The 17,537-nt window shown below is 44.5% G+C and overlaps 1 protein-coding gene across 2 annotated transcripts in view; it reads right to left on the reverse strand.

Annotated features, from left to right (window-relative positions):
- Positions 1-2,362: 2,362 nt before the first annotated feature.
- SNX27 (sorting nexin 27) overlaps positions 2,363-17,537 on the reverse strand; it is a 71,435-nt gene continuing 56,260 nt past the window's right edge. For both annotated transcript variants that reach the window (XM_047847907.1, XM_047847909.1), the window contains exons 8-12: positions 15,988-16,077; positions 7,945-8,094; positions 7,516-7,644; positions 7,097-7,156; positions 2,363-6,220 (exon numbers count right to left, since the gene is read on the reverse strand). In XM_047847907.1, coding sequence (XP_047703863.1) covers positions 6,173-6,220; positions 7,097-7,156; positions 7,516-7,644; positions 7,945-8,094; positions 15,988-16,077 — 477 coding nt within the window. In that variant the 3' untranslated portion in view covers positions 2,363-6,172. The remainder of the gene's footprint in view (positions 6,221-7,096; positions 7,157-7,515; positions 7,645-7,944; positions 8,095-15,987; positions 16,078-17,537) is intronic.

Here is a 17,537-nt window from a genome sequence, read left to right on the forward strand (position 1 = left end):
CCTCTCCTCTCCATTGCCACCAAGTCCAGGCCACCCTCGTCCCACCAGCACCCCCTGATATCTTCATCTGTCTCTGCATTTCCCCTTCTATAACCACCGACCTACAAATTCATTCACAGACGGATGTTGAGTACATATTCCACTTTGTTCACCACTGTTTCCCCATCACCCTCAACAGTGCCCAGAACATTGGAAGGTGCTTAACAAATAAGAAGTAACTGCTACAGGGCACCTGGGTGGCTCAGTCAAGGGTCCGGCTCTTGACTTTGGCTCAGGTCATGATCTTATGGTTTATGAGTTCAAGCCCCAGCCAACAGCCTGACAGCACAAAGTCTGCTTGGGATTCTCTCTCTCCCTATCTCTTTGCCCCCTCCCCAACTCGCACACACATATGCTCTTACTCAAAATAAATAAACTAAGAAGAAAAAAAAAAGTAACTGCTGGACATCTATATACCTAGATTTCTTATCCACGCCTAAATCATAATAGGTCCAAAGCTAAAACATTTTCTCCCCATTTCAACTCTGAAGTATTTCTATTTTCTAGCCACCTAGACATGAAACCTTGGGAGTCTTTTACTCCTGATACATGCATTCAATGTTATTCAATCATAAAAGATTTTACTTCCATAATTTTTTTCTCACACCCATGTTCTTCCTTTCAATCAGCACTGACCAACTAATCAGAACAGGGTCTTAATGGATTCTTCTGCATGTATTCTGAAACAGCAATGTTTCTAAACTGCAGCTGATGAAAAAAACCACAAACTACTTCGGCTCTTTTTTTTTTTTTAAATGTAGAACGCTTCATCCTGGCGTCCATGGCTCTCCAAAGCCTCCCCTTCCATCTTATTCCTACACATTCCTGATTTCTAATCAAATGGGACTATTCACTGTTCATCTGGACAGGTTTGATCCTCCCCCTCCCATGGTTTTTCATTCCCAATTATAAACATCGGGCACATATGGGTTCAGTAAAGTTTGCTGAACACCTTGTTGAAATCCTGCTCATCCTGGATGATTCACCTCAAACGCCACTTTCTTCATGAAGATTTCCTTAACTGCGCCCCTGCAGAGGTCCCCCCCTTTTCCCAGTCCTTATGGCACTCCCACCTTCCACTGCCGCACACGGTGTCATCGATTCGTCTCTCATTCCTCTGCTGGACTGAAAGCTGACACAGTGGCTCTTATGTCTCCTTTGTTCTGCTGCCGTATCAGACACGATGTCCTGCATGTGGCAGGGAGCCAATAAATGTTTGTGGACTTAAGCTTCTGTAATTCAACTCTTCAATTCTATTTCTCTACAGATTCTTTCCTTGTTAAAGAAAACAAATTCTGCATCATCAGGTTCCACAGATTCCAATTATTCAATGCTGATGGCCAAGTGAAGGAGACCCAGAACAAATGTCTCTCCCCAGACTGTCAAAAGAAATGTTGGGGCGCCTGGGTGGCTCAGTCGGTTAAGCGGCCGACTTCGGCTCAGGCCATGATCTCGCGGTCCGTGAGTTCGAGCCCCACGTTGGGCTCTGTGCTGACAGCTCAGAGCCTGGAGCCTGTTTCGGATTCTGTGTCTCCCTCTCTCTGACCCTCCCCTGTTCATGCTCTGTCTCTCCCTGTCTCATAAATAAAAACGTTAAAAAAAATTTTTTTTTAATAAAAAAAAAAAAAGAAATGTCAACCTAGTCCTTGCTTTCATGGTCTTCAATCAAGGAGCAAAAACCCCTTCAATCAGGGGTAAAAAAAAATAAATAAATAAAAAGGTTTACAAATATATCCAGCCTAATATCAACGCTGAGATTTTGAGAACAGATTTGGCCTAGGAGCTCATATACAGAGAGGAGGGGGCCAAACAGGCCACAGCACCTGAGATTCCTTGGTAACAACAGAGGACATCCAGGGCTACCCTGTCGGGGCTGTGGGCAGAGGAGGGGCACAACCACCCAGCGTGCCTGTCACTGTGCTGGCACTCATTAGGTCCCAGACCCCAGTTTCCTACTGAACTTGAACAATGAAACAGTGCATCACGTGGCTGGGGCTGGGGACAGTGCCGGGCTCTATTGGCAGAGGCCAACGAGCTCTGTAAGCCTTGCCCGTGGCCCGGGGATGGCCGGCACAACTAATACAGACACACCTGAGGGAGGAGAAGGCATTTTCATAGGAGTCACTGGAAATGGAACTTTAGGCAAAGGGCCTTCCGGCTTCTCCTCTTCCTGCCTGACTCTATCTCCCGCCCTCATAGGAGGACCAGCCAGGTGTTCCTTCCCATCTTCAGACGGATCTTTCTAACCCCAATCTCAAAGGCCCCTCCTTCACTCCTTCCCACACAACCCAAAGGATTGGTAGTCTAGGAAGGCATAGACTAGTTTCATCAATAAATCAATTTATTTAAAAGAATATGTTACAATTAATTACACTAAGTGACATTACCAAACAATTTTAGAGTGGTTAGCTGTAGAACAAGGAATGAAAGAAACACTGTTAGCCATTATGTGTCTGTGTATTTTCTCTTCACATTTCTTAAATCACAAATAAAAAATACAAGATACTGCAGTGAAAATACAATTAGAGTTTGTCAAATAAATTAAAAGTGTGCATGGCCTGGGGAAAACTGAAGCCCAGCTCACCGGCTTAAAAAGGGGGCATGATATAAAACCGGGGTCTAATTTAGCAGCTGGCCAAGTGCCTCCAGCCCACAGCACTGCCCTCTTTGCTCCTGCCCTTCCCCAGAACCCTAAGCACCCCCACACTCGAGATTATTGCTGAGGACTGAGCTGCCGCCCCGGGGTGAAGCCTGGCACGGCGCTGGGGGGCAGAGGGGAGGCAGGCAGGTGGTAGGACTGGAATGCGCGAGTTCAGCCGCTGTCGCTCTTCTCTCTCCGAGCACCAGCCACACTGTTCCCCCACCCCCCTTCAGAGGGAAGCTAATGGGACACACTGACTCTGGCAGGGGAATCTAGTGGGGTGCTGGGCTCCAACAGTCCAAATGGTCTCTGAACTGATCCAGCCAGAAAGCACGATGGAGACAAGGGGGGCACAGTAGTCCCTCCAGGTCTGGAGACTTTGGGTCAGCCAGGATACAGTCCCCTTGAGGAAAACTGCCTCCTCGGAGCCAGGCTGTAAGGGGGCAAACTCTGAGAGGAGAGAGATGTGTCCCCTCCTGTCAATGCCCTGTACTGCAGCTCCAGGCACTAGGTTTGGAGCTAGAAGGGGATAACCAAAGCTACTAGCCTGGGTGACGACAGGAGAAAACTAGACAGGCCAGGCCTAGGAGCTGCCCTCAGCAGACAGCTGGGCTGAGCTTAGGCAGAGGGCAAGAGGAGGGCAGGAAAATGGAGAGTAGAATAAAAATATAAAGAGCAGAGAGCCCAAAGCATGGCCCAAGGGAACCTTTCTGCAGGGACAGGTTTCTCAGGGCCTGCATTTTTCCCTGATCTATACAAAACTCTGAGCTTTTACCAGAGGATAGAAACTGAGTGGTAGAGGGGAGGATAACAGATCAGGAAGACCCTGCAGGCTCTGCTGGGGCAAAGGAGGGGGGGAGGGGAGCCCCTCCATTTTCCAGAGACAAACTGCAAAAGAAGACTGGGCAGAGGGCTCCCTGGGCAGAACCCAGGACTGAGAACCATAGCAGGGATTAGGGAGAGGAAGTACAGAACAAGGGGGGGGGGGGACGGAGAGGGGGGCGGGGAGGAGTGTCACACTAACACTGCTTCATGCAAAAAAGAGCTTGATCCTATGGAGCCACAGTGACCTCTGCGCGCCGGTCCAAGAGGCCTGCTGTGGGAGGAAGGGGGAAAGGTACTGTTGGCCAGGGGCTCCCTCCTTCCCCGTCCTCACTGCAGCTTTTACTGGTACAGCCAGTAGGGGCTGTTTCTAAACAGATTCTGCCAACAGGCCAACCACCCATGCGTGGCGCCCTTGCCCAGTCTCCAAAGCACCGAGTGCGTGCTCTGCCAAAGGAACAGAGTGGCACCCGCTCCAAGGGGCCTCAGACCCAAGGGCACCCTCCCCCCACCTGACACCTCACACCCAGAGGTCAACAGTGGGAACATTGCACGGACTCCCAGATTTGTCCATTCCTCTCCCAGTCTGAGGGCACAGGGGCAAGCCGCTGCTGTTTGCAGTGGGAAAAAGCTGGCACCAAAAGCCTCTTTGGCATCTTGGAGTGGGGAAACAGATCTCCTTTCTAGGGCCCTCTGGCTCATTATTAAATTCACTTAAGCCAAAAGAAGCTAATTCTGTATCAAAACTTTCAAATTGGGGATCGCTCTCTGCACCTTTAAACATTGAGCATTCCTACGTTCTGCACTGTGATCCCAACTGGGTTTGGAGAAAGGGAGGGAAGACAGATGTCCTGTATGATGGACAACTGTCCTGGGGCAAGCAGCCGCCAGGGTAACAGAGTGAGAAAGAAAAGTGGCCTCACAATGATCTGCAAAATCAAGTCACCAAAACAGAAACTTCAAACCACCCCGCCACTGCTCAGTGGAGTAACTAAACCTGGTACGGTGGCCTCCCAGTTAGACAAAGCCAAAGACGCCACCCAGTGGAGGTTTTGTGTAGAGAGTAGAGAAGGGGAAAAGAAAAGAAGGCTCGTGGATGTGTTTCAGCAACATCAGAGTCTGACTTCGAGCTCCCAGTGCAGTATCTACAGAGCCTGCCTGAGAGTGCTGCCCCAGCTGGTGAGCCTGGCCCCCCAGGCCCTGGGGTGCAGCTCTTAGGGCTCAAAATCCCAACACGAGATGCCAGCTGGTAAGCCTGGCCCTCCAGGCCCTGGGTGCAGCTCTTGGGTCTCAAAATCCCAAGGTGAGACGAGGAACTCTTTGAGAGACAGAAAGGCTTTCCTTCAGTCTCCTTTTCATTAGAAGTTGAGATCCAACCCAAACCGACCATATCCCTACTGGTCCTTCCTGGGTCCTCAGCTGGCTTGGATGGGCACTGGTTTGGCTGGCCCAGACCACTGACTAAATTTCCCCAAGGCCTTAGGGACACTGTCAGATTCCTCCCCAACACAGCTGTTTAAGGAAGTCACAGAGAATGTAATGGTTATGGATGGTTACTGGTCAGGAATGGAGTGGGGAAAAGCTTAGGTACACAGGGTATTCCTTCCTTCCTTTCCCCTAAGTCCAATCTTTGTGCCTAAAGGTATTGGCTTTAACTCTGGTCCCTAGTACTCTGCCTGCTTCAGAAGGAGAAATGGGAAATGACAACCATGAAATGTTTCAGGTTCCTGTGGCATCAACCTCCTGAGCCCACCTCTCCCCTCCATTCTAGGTCAGTGGAGAGCACACAAGGGGCCCTCGGGAAGCAAGAAGGAGATGGGGAGTGTGGCTAGAAAACCGTGAGTGGGAGAGAGCTGGGCCAGGAAAGCTGTCTTGGAATCGAGGACCACACCAAGTCTTCAGACTCTCCCTGCAGATCTGCAAGTCTTGCTGCCCTTGACAAATACACCTCAGTCTCCTCCCAGCAGCTTCTTGGAAGATAAAGAAACTATGCTCCTTGCTCCTCAGACTCTATGCCAACCCATAAGCCAGAATCTTCACTCAATACAAAAAAGGGGGGAAAAAACCCAAGCAGGTTGTAAACTTTTCGAGTCCTTCATGAGGAGAGGTATTTTCCCAGTAAAATATTTTTTTTTTCCTTTTTAAAGTTTGTTTCAAAATAAAGAGAGCAAGAGAGAAGTCATGAATTCTAGTGAAAGGTGTGTAAAAACACAAGCTAAAAAAGGTACTGCCATCAATATGAAATTTAAAAAGAAATATATATATGTATATACGTGCAGCTAATTTGTGTATATATAATTTTTACATACATACATATATATGTCTGAACAGTGCAAATGGATGGAGTTCATAGTTCCAGTTTTAAAAATATAGTACAAGGAGAGTCTGTTGGTGTGAGGCCCAGGTGAGAGGATAAAGACACCTTTGGCGCGTGGTTGGGCTTAATTTCCTGTCTGAACTCAGCTGCTCCCGGTGCGGACCAATCTGTCGTTCTCTACCAGCTCAATTCCAGAGACATGAAACTCAGAGGGATTATTAATAGTATTTAGTTTAGGGCTTTTGAACATAATGACTTTTTTCCTTTTTCTCTTCTTTTGTGTTAATGGTTACTCTGACACAGGAGACGGAAGGGGTGAGAGGATGAGGGTGAAGAGGAGGGGTGAGGGAAGGCTAGGTGGCCACATCCCTCTGCTGTGACCTCGCCATCCGGAAAATGTTCTGAAAGGAAAACAGAAAACAGTCACTGGGAAGCCTAAGGTATCTGCATCTCTCCCCTTCTGGAGGCCAGCCTCAGACAGACACACAGACGCATGGCTGAATGACTCCACCTCACTGGCCTCCACCTCTGCTACAACTTCCCATGTGGAAGCATAGCCTTTCAGACCCAGAGAGGAGCTTAACTATTAATAATCTGGTTCAGCCTTCCCATTTTACAGATGAGAAAAGATGAGAAAACTGAGATCTAGGGGAGGCTCACTTGCCCAACACTGAAGGGAGAAAAAATGCTGGGAGGGAATCGTCGTCTGAGTCTCAGAGCCCGGTGTTCTTCCTACTATACCAAGAATATGAATTTCATGTTCTTGACTTTACCTTCTGAACTTCAGAAACATTTTCTTTGAGAATAAGTAGCTAATTATTCAGAATCTTCCGAATTCTCCAGCACTGGCATAAGGACAGCAGTAAAGCAATAATGGAAACCTTCCCACACACATGCATTCCTGGTTAGCCCTGACGGGCTCTGTCAGGAGTCATCTAGTCAGAACAGCTAAAACTGGGGACAGCTGCCCTTCTGGGTCAGGAACAACATAGGCAGTGATTGGATTAAAAAACAAAAACAAAAACCAGGCAGAGGAGGGTCCATGAAGTCACAGGAGGTGGAACAGCCTGCAGCCAACAGCTACCCTCTAGACAGAGGAAGAAGCAGGGCTTTTCTCGTATAGTCTATTCAGCATCCAAAGGCTGGCAGAATAACCAGTCTCTAACTAGTATTCCTAGAAAGACAGATGGAGGTGAGGGTCCCGGGTATCTGGCCACAGGCCTATCATTTTAAACAATAAAAGATGAAAAGGCCAATTCAAGATTGCTTCGAATTACCTCTTTTCTCCACTTGAGCTCACAGAACACCCTCTCGAAGCATTCGTGCATATAATTAAACTGAAAAACAAAACAAAAAACATAACAAAGACAAGATAGTGACGCTGACTTCTTATGACCCACCGGGCACCACAGGGCCATGCCTCTGAACCCCTGCCCCCAGTCTCCCCACCTTCCCAACCTTGCTGAGCACCACAAGAACCCCTTCACTAGTCTGGGGCCCCTCCTAGTGGCAGCTGTGAGTCAGGCGGGAAGTGAAGCTGCCACTCCCAGTCTGTCCTCAGGACAGCCAGGAAGAACCTGGGGCTCTAAGGCTCAAAGACAACTGCTATGGCTGCAGCCCTCCCCATTTACGCGCTCAGCTGGAGAACATCAAACCCAATATACTTTCCCAAGAGTGCTTCCGGTCTACCACTCACATATGGTGTGAAGATTTTAACCCATCGAGGCTTCTTCTCTCCTCGTGCATACTCGAAGCAGAAGGCCATTCCTTCTTCATCCGTATCCCATCGCTGCATCTCGTCCCATTCAAATGCTATTACCTGGTTCTAAAGGACCAAGAACAGAGTGTTAAGTCTGAGAATGCTGGGCACCTGAGCTGAGATGGTTCTGGGCCAGACAGCAGAAGACAAGGGAGTGAGTGTCTGCATCATGTCAATAAGACTGAGGGAAGAATGAGTCCATGTGAGCAGCCAGGAAGGTGAGGATCCTTGTGGACCCAATGCTGATTTACCTGCCCCATCACCATAGTATGGATTTCATCTCCCCTCCTGACAGGAACGAAACCAGAGTGGGTAAGTGGCAGTGTCCCCAATGCTCCCAGCCCTGGCCCCATGCTGAACTGTCACCTCCAGCTGTCCTTCTTCAGTGCAGGCATGCAGTTTAAAGTGCGTGATGCTGATGGCTGTGATAACGTGCCCCTTCCTCCTGGAGTCACAGGCGCAGTGGGGGAAGATGATTTCATTGTAGCCCTCACAAGTCCTCAGCATGTTGAGATACTGGAAAAAAAAAAAAAAAAAGGTGTGTGTGTCTGTGCGTGTGTGTGTGTGTGTGTGTGTGTAACAGGGTTACTATGGAACTAAACCACCACGAAGAGCTGCTGGGATGTCACCAGAGAAAGAACAAAGAGAATCCTCTCACCCAGCAACCTGAAGACTCTGGTCTTCACAGCATGACCAGCTCTAAGAAGGGCCAGGACTCCAAGCCTATTCTTTGTTCCACTTCCAGCCCCACCTCCTTTCTCTGCCTCAAAAAGTACACAAACGAAGCCAGAAGAGGTGCTGTGACCAAGACCCGTATGTCGAAAGGTGAACTCACAAGGCTGTTTAGGCTGCCCCTCCTTTCACTAGCATCCAGGAAGGGAATCAAACCGATCTACATGACTGAGTAAAGGGAGCTCATGTCTCCTCACAAATCAAAAGTTACAAGAATCTCAGTGACGAGGAGTAAGCTACCCCCAAATCCCATACTCATAACATGTTTAAGCCAGTCATTTTACAGAAACCCAGAGTCACAGGAGACTTGCTGAAGGTCACAGGTAATAGTAAGTGGCACAGCCAGGATTAGAAGCTAGGTTTAATTTCATGGCCACTGGTCCTTTCTCTATCGCCAACTAGGCCCCAAATCAGCACCACCATCCCCTGATCTCCAGTACACATGCCTCCTTAAAAATCATGTGGACCAAAATCGAGTGGCATATATGACCCTCAAAGGTACAATGCTACAAGACTGATTCAGAGAGGACTCTAACTCAGCTCTCTGTCCTTTCTCCTCTACAGTGAAGATTGGCCTCTCTTTCACTCAACTCACTATTTTGAGTTGAGATGGGAGAGTAAAAGATGAGTGGGAAGGAGAGTAGAAGAGAAATAAGGAAAAGATGATTAAAAAAAAAAAAAAAAAGACACATGGACTCTGAGCCGGTTTCTCCTCAGGGACTGCCTAGGAAATAAGTAAAGAACCTTGAGTCCCTGTACCCTCGGCTGCCCAGCACACAGGCCAACAGGGTGCACTAGGAACATGTGGGGAGTGTTGGAGAGAAGACAGAGGCACAGCACCCTAGCTGATTTCAGCTAGATGGGCAGGGAGACTGGAACACATTGGAGGGTCACCTTTTGCCCAAGAAAGAAGAGACCAAGGGACCTAGGTACAAAAAGGGCCCTGGGCAACCGGCAGCTCTAGTACCAATGAATGGCACTAAAGACGGTCACTACTGCCCCAGAGATGGTCTGGGAGGACTTAAGGACCTAGGGAAAAATCACACCACATACTCCCTTTCCTACCTTGTACTTATTTCTGTTTAGGTAAAATAATGGCAACCTTGAAGGGGAAACATTATAAAAGGACAGCAAGAACACAGCGACAGGATCAATTCAAAGTGCCACAATAACCGACTTGCTTTTCTCAGTTCTCCTTCCTTCTATGCCACTCCTCCACCCCCTATCTCATCACCCTTCCTGTACCAGGGAGAAAAGTAGCCACTGCTTGGGCCTGCCAGTGGCACTATGAACAAAAAATATCTCTGGCCAGGGACAGGCAGTGCCACAGAATAGAACTCTTCTGGGGTTGAGACAGGAAGCAATACGAGGAGTGGTCAGGAGCCTGGGCCCAGACCACCCTGGGCTTGAATCCTGGCTCCACCACTTCCTGACTCTGTCACCTTGGATGAGGCACTTGCACTCCAGCCAAATTACTAACTCCCAGGAGCTCTAGTTTCCTCTTCTATAAAAAGAAAAGAATAACAGCACCTACATCACACAGTTACTTGTGACCATTAAAGTATTTAGCACAGTACTTAGTACATAATTAGGTATTCAATAAAGGATAGCTTAAAAAAATAATTTTAAAGGCTCCATTATCCCTAGCCAGAAGGCTCAACTATTTTCTCTCCAGGGAAAAGCTCATGCGAGTGAGATGGATGAAAAAGGAGTGGTAGAGAGCAGAAGGTTGCTGCAACTGATTAATGGGTACTTGGGGGGCTAAACGGGACTATTCTTCCAACTTCCTTACATACTTGAAATTCTCTACAATAAAATATTAAAGGCAAAGAGAAGAGTCCCTGCATGCCAATGCTCAATCCAAGGCGCCCCCCTAACACAGTCATGGGGAAATTTCTGTGTGCTCAACAAGCAGCAGGTACTGCTCAAAGGGGCTCAGGGATGTGCCTGCGTGGCACAGTAGGTTAAGTGTCTGCCTCTTGATTTCCGCTCAGGTCATGACCTCACAGTGTGTGATACTGAGCCCTGAGTAAGGCTCTCTCTCTCTCTCTCAAATAAATAAAATTTAAAAAGAAAAGAAAGAAAACAGATTTCAAAATTGCTTTAAAAAAAAAAAGGGTGCTTAGGACCTCTGCAAACGCTGGAAGGTGTCACGCAGCCTTGAGACTGGTTCTGCTCACGTCCTTTACCAAAAAAGCCTTATGTATAACACATTTCCTGAGAGTTCTCCTCTTTAAGAGGCATCACTACTGCTCTAAAAGTATCTCTGGAGCACCTGGGTGGTTCAGTTGGTTAAGCGTCTGACTTTGGCTCAGGTCATGATCTCACAGTTCGTGAGTTCGAGCCCTGCTTCAGGCTCTGGGCTGACAGCTCAGAGCCTGGAACCTGCTTCAGATTCTGTGTCTCCTTCCCTCTCTCCCTGTCCCTCCCCACTCATGCTCTCTATATCTCTCTCAAAAATAAATATTAAAAAAAGTATTTCCGCCTTATTCCTAATGGGGAGCTTGACTTTATTTATTAAAAGAGAAACATGCAGACAAAGGGAGGGATTAGGAAAAGACACCAGGTGAGGCCTGGTGCTCAGCATACCCTGAACTCTCTGTGACTCTGTAAGTTACTCTGCCTAGAGGCTTCCCCCTGCCATCTGGAAATAAAGGACACTGCTGTCAGCTTCTTTTCCCTGTGACAGCAAAGAACACATGCTTTGAAGCAAGACAGAAACAGGTTCAACTTCTAGTTCCACTTCTGATAAGCAATATGATCTTAGGTAAGAATCGTGATCTCTCAGAATCCACTTCTCCTCTGTAAAGTGGGGATAACACCTGCATGGTTGTTATCAGGAGGAAATGAGAATACACATACTGTGTCTGGCACAGTACCAGGCACAAAGTATGTGCCCCTCTCTCTCACCTTTGAATCAAAACACTGATTATCCCTCCATATTCAAGAATGTAATAGTCCTCGAAAGCAAAAGACCTTCAGAGGACTTCCTTTTTTTTTTTTTTTCACATTTTATTTTTTTTTTTTTTCACATTTTATTTTCAACGTTTTTATTTATTTTTGGGACAGAGAGAGACAGAGCATGAACGGGGGAGGGGCAGAGAGAGAGGGAGACACAGAATCGGAAACAGGCTCCAGGCTCTGAGCCATCAGCCCAGAGCCCGACGCGGGGCTCGAACTCACGGACCGCGAGATCGTGACCTGGCTGAAGTCGGACGCTGAACCGACTGCGCCACCCAGGCGCCCCACATTTTATTTATTTTTGATAGACAGAGACAGAGCACAAGTGGGGGAGGGGCAGAGAGAGACGGAGACGCAGAATCTGAAGCAGGCTCCAGGCTCGGAGCCGTCAGCACAGAGCCCGACACGGGGCTTGAACTCACAAACCGCGAGATCATGACCTGAGCCAAAGTCAGACGCTCAACCAACTGAGCCACCCAGGTGCCCCCAGAGGACTTCCTAATAGCATTAAGTTCTAAAAATAACCTGAGTGGAATTTGGTGACAAGACAGAGGTAATGTCTCATTTGGGAAATAGAAGGTTTTTCAAAGATTCTCAAGTCAGGCAGTACTTCTCAGTTTTAGACAAAGTTCTACATTCCTAGATTTGCACAAAGTGTAAAGAGAAGAAATATTTAAATTTTTATATACATCCAAAGGTTGTTTTTTTTTTTTTTTTTTTTGAGTTTATTTATTTATTTTGAGAGAGTGTGTGAGCAGGGGTGGGGCAGAGAGAGACAGGGAACAGTGGAGAATCCTAAGCAGGCTCCACACTGTCAGCACAGAGTCTGACGTGGGGCTCAAACTCATAAACCATGAGATCATGACCTGAGCCCGAAACCAAGAGTTGGATGCTTAAGAGCTACCCAGGCGCCCTCTACATACATCCAAAGTTTCTTTTTTTTTAAATTTTTTTTTTAACGTTTATTTATTTTTGAGACAGAGAGGGACAGAGCATGAATGGGGGAGGGGCAGAGAGAGAGGGAGACACAGAATCCGAAACAGGCTCCAGGCTCTGAGCTGTCAGCACAGAGCCCAACGCGGGGCTCGAACTCACAGACCGCGAGATCATGACCTGAGCTGAAGTCGGAGGCTTAACCAACTGAGCCACCCAGGCGCCCCCATCCAAAGTTTCTAAAAGAAGAGTGAATTTTTGTTTTCAACCACATTTATTAAAGTTATATATTTAAAACACAAAATTGTCCTGTCCATTCTCCTTTCTTATTAAGTTTTGACTGGCTAAATATGTATCCTATACTATTTTCCTTGATCCACGTATCATTTAGATGAGGACCCACATTAGGCCAGAGATGAGGAAAAGTATAGCACAGGACATCTTATAAATGTTCAGTGTTCAGCAAGATAAGTAAATATAGAAACAGGACAATTATTAAAGCAGAGACTCAGTACTTAACAGAATAAATACTTTAGGTTGAGTGGGTTGAGATCCATTCTAGAGAACTCTCTGTTCTCCCAAGCAACCTACTAAGAATCAAACCAGGTCTAAAATTGAAATAAGGGCTTGAAGGGAACCTCAGGAGCCAACTCTCCCAAGCCCCTAGAATAGCGATTCTGAAGCAACTTAAGTTTTAAAATCACCAGGGTGCTTCTGTAAAAATCTTTACAAAGATTCCTAGGTCCTACCCAAGATTTTGGCTTAGTAAATGTGAGGTGGGGTCCAGAAAGCTGCATCTTAAGTAGGTTTCACAAGTGACTCCCATGTAATTGAGGTGAGGACCACACTTTGAAAAACACGGACTTTCACATATATTGCCTTGTGTGAAATCTTAATTAAAAGTCATATTGAGAGGGGCGCCTGGGTGGCTCAGTCAGTTAAGCGTCTGACTTCACTCAAGTCATGATCTCATGGTCCATGAGTTCGAGTCCCAAGTTGGGCTCTGTGCCAACAGCTCAGAGCCTGGAGCCTGCTTTGGATTCTGTGTCTCCCTCTCTCTCTCTGCCCCTCCCCTGCTCATGCTCTGTCTCTGTCTCTCTCTCTCTTAAAAATATATATATTTTTTAAAATAAAAAATTATATTGAGAAACACTAACAGAAATTTTTTTGTCAGTTTAACAATGGTAAATATCAGGCCACTTAAATACAAGAAAAACGTAAGTTATACACATCTACTATTTGTGTGAGAGTCAAAAAAAAGAAAAAAGAAAAAGAAACAAAATCTCTCTTGTATATTATATTCTCAACCATCCAAACTTGAGATTCAATCTACCTTTGTAAATAAGTAGAAAACAAAACCATTTTTTTATCACACTGGGAATGTTTTAAGAATTTTGGGAGTTTTTGTCAAGATTCTACTTGACAGCTGGCAATCTGAACATCCTCATTTTAAAGAAAAGAAACTAAAACTGAGAAGTCTGTTGAATTGTTGGAGGCCTCCCAGTAATTTGGCAACTAACAGTGATTTGGCCTAATCTTAGGCCTATCAACCATATTAAGTTGCTACAGATAATGGAGTCAAGGTGTATGGGCTTGGAAGGGTCCATCTGAGTTGGAAGTTTCAATGTACTGAACATGACCGCTGGCTAGGCTAATGTCTTTGAACACTAATACTTGAATACATTGAATACAATTTAAACTTTTCAAACTCTGGTGGGACTTTATATAAAATCTGATTGCAGTATGATGGGGCTAGTACACACTTGTTTGTTGGCACTAGGTTTTTAAGATAATAGAATTCCATTAATGTTTAAGCATATCTTATACTCATTCCAATGACCCAAAAGGAAAACATCAACTGTACTCAGTTCTTAATTGAGTGATAACAAGATACAAACTTGAGTCTAAAAGTAATTTTGTAATAGATTACCATGCTTGTTAAATTCAGATTTTCTATATATTGCCACAGAACAACCCAAATCTACTTATATATTTTTTTAGCACTTTGTACTGTGCCTGGCACACACTCAGTACTCAACAAATATTTTTAGTTGGATACATATATGGAAGTCATTGTGTTTGAAGTACTATATGTACAAAGAAACAATATATATCCCATACTGATAAAAGAAACAATATATATCCCATACTGTCATTATCAGTAGCCCTTATGAAATTACTTTGATTTGCCGCCTTTGGCAAAGGCAAAGAAATATTTCAGAGGCTGATGATCCTTCGGTATTTGGTCCTTTTCGTTAAAAAGATGCAGAAGTGCTGATCAGAATCATGCATTAATATACAGAAGACAATGCCATGATCTTTAAGAACAGGTGGAAATCGAGTTTTAAAAGCCTGTTTCTCACATAGTAAAATTGCCTTTACCAAAATTCTGCCAAGACCTAATTCTATTTAAAAGATTTTTGTGTCTATTCTAGCCTGCTGGGATGCAGAACACTGATAAATGGTTCCCTCATCTCTGGCAGTTTTCTAAGGCAAACAGATTTATTACTTTTTGTCATATAAGTGATAAAATAACTAACTAGACATAAGATTAGGGGCTGAGTTCAATGGCTGACTTGTTTGCATTCTTATTCCAACGCAATTAATTTAGACAGAGAATGTTCCCTCATAAAAAATGCACACAGAAAGGGTACAAAAGAAATTCAAGTGACCTATCAGAATCATCACGAATACAGTAATTGTCTTGTGAGAAACCATGAAAAATTATAATTGGAAAAGTTTCAACTATATGTGAATTTGCAAAGAAAGAAAATTTAAAATGCTATGAGTGAAAGTTTTTGTAAGCAGAGAGTCCCTTACAAAATTTTTTTTGACAATTTCCATCCCTGTATTTATGGCAGGTGCAAACTAAAAAATAATTTTATTTTATTTTTTAAGTTTATTTATTTATTTTAAGAGAGGGAGAGAGCACACATGAGTGAGGGAGGACCAGAGAGAGAGGGAGAGAGAGAACCCCAAGCAGGCTCTGCACTGCCAGTGTGGAGCCCCACATGGGGCTCAAACTCATGAACAGTGAGATCATGACCTAAGCCGAAATCAAGAGGCGGATACTTAACCAACTAAGCCACTCAGGTGCTCCTGAAAACTAATTTTAAAACATTTACTGGGGGGAAAACAAAAACAAAAAATTTAGGTACTACTATAGGCAGCACCCCCTCAGCACTCTGTGATGATGAAAATGTTCTGTATCTGAGCTGTCCTGATATGGTAGGTACTTACTCAACACTTGAAATGAGGCTGGCACATCTGAGGAACTGGATTTTAAATTTTATTTAATTTAAATGAGTTTAAAATTAAACTTAAATAGCCACATGATGCTAGTAGCATCTATCAAATCAAACAGCACACATATCACACTGACCAAAGACACTACTGAGCATTTTAAGCAACTGTAGAGAAGGAAGTTGTAAAGACAATTTTGCAATTGCTAAATCACAAATAAAACAATTTCTAATGTTAAAAATCTAAATATCAACTCTTAGAGAGAATTGATATGTATGAAATGTTTTGTACATCTTTTGTTTTAGAACTTTCTATCAAAAAATAATATTCAGTTATTAATAATAAAGCTATATACACATATATAGCAACATATCTTCTCATGTGCTAATGGAGGAACATAATGGGTATGTTACATCTATATCCCCTCCTTTTTTTTTTTTTTTAAATCAATTAAGCCACTGACCAGTTGTATTATCTCTCAGAAATAACTGGAACAACAGGTTTAAGAGATATAAGGAGATTATGGGGACATAAACCTACCATGACCATTTTCCTTTGTTCATACAGCTTCTGTAACTGGTAGGACTTTTCCTCTGCTTTGATATAACCTTTTTTCACATCATCAACGGCCTGTCACCAAAACAAGGGCAGGGAAGAAAGGAACATCAAAGTCATTATCAAGCACATTCTTGACAAAAGAGATACAGATTCATTTCAGAATAACTTTTACCCATTTGGACCATCATAATCACCACCAGTGAACTCTGCCACGTGGATATATTTATTAGAATAAGCAGCACTTAAAGAGTGCCCAGTATGTGCTCAAGAACCGTTCTAGGCACAGGAGGGATCTTGTTTCTCATGTTAAGAGATTTAAATTCCACTTAATTTATACAGTGTAAAGATGATAGAACACTGAAAGATAGTCCATAATTGTTAAAGGTAACAATGAGGTAGCAAAGATGTATGATAGTAAGTGATACATGTAGTCAGGATAGCAGAGCTTTTTGCTAATTGTAGTTATCAGGAAAGCCTTGATTGGACTCCAAAGGTTAGGCGGACAGAATAAACTACAAACAGAAGTCAGGAATGTGTTTGAGCTTAAATACATTCAGGAGACAGATCTGTCTGATTTAAATAAAGGGTATGTGTCAGGGGACAACAAAAGATAATGCTGGATGGGTAGGTTAACAGATTATGAAGGATCCCAGAGAACAGGGACAGGAATTTAAACTTAAGGACAGCAGCACTAAGACTACTGGAGCTAAAATAAGCAATAAAAATGTGTGTTATTTTTAAAAGAAAGATTGATTTGTGTATGAGTGCCAAATGAATCAAGCTAAGGAGAGAATGAAATAAGGGAGAATGACAACGTTATAGTGCTTTAAGCATGAAGTGAAACAAGACTGTAAACTAGGGTGGTAGCAACTGGAAGAGAGGAAGTAATAAATCTGAGACCCCACGCGGACAAAAGTCCCCAACAGGACTTGATACAGGCACGAAGGTACCTAGATATAATACGCTAATTCTAAACTACTCCTGGCTCAGCTATACGAAACGTGCATCCCCTTCCCAACTTCACTCTACCCCAAGAAAAGCTTTTAAAATCCAATAGAAGGGAAAACTCATCTTTGGAAGAAAAAAAAAAAGGAAGGAAAAGAACAAACACAATCATTTGTCCAGGGCACTCGGAATCTAACCTCAGTGTTTTACTACAAGGACAACTTTTGCAGGCACCAGGCAGGGACCCGCTTGAATCTTTACCAGAAGGCTGCTAATTTCCTTAAGGTAGAAATCTATCCCTATATTTAAGGGAAACTATTTGCATAACACAGTGAGTTCAGGGTGCCTGGTGGCTCAGTCAGTTGAGCGTCTGACTCTATTTGGCTAAGGTCATGATCCTGGGGGTTGTGGGATCATGCTCTGTGTCAGGCTCTGTGCTGAGCATGGAGCCTGCTTAGGGTTCTCTCCCTCTCCCCCCGCACCCCACCCCTCTCCCCTGTTCCCACTCTCTCTCTCAAATAAAAAATAAAAAATAAAAATAAAATAACACAGTGAGTTTAGAGTTAAAGTCAAAAGACTAGTTCAAC

Source organism: Prionailurus viverrinus, unplaced genomic scaffold (assembly GCF_022837055.1).
Source record: "Prionailurus viverrinus isolate Anna unplaced genomic scaffold, UM_Priviv_1.0 scaffold_50, whole genome shotgun sequence".
Taxonomy (NCBI): Eukaryota; Metazoa; Chordata; class Mammalia; order Carnivora; family Felidae; genus Prionailurus; species Prionailurus viverrinus.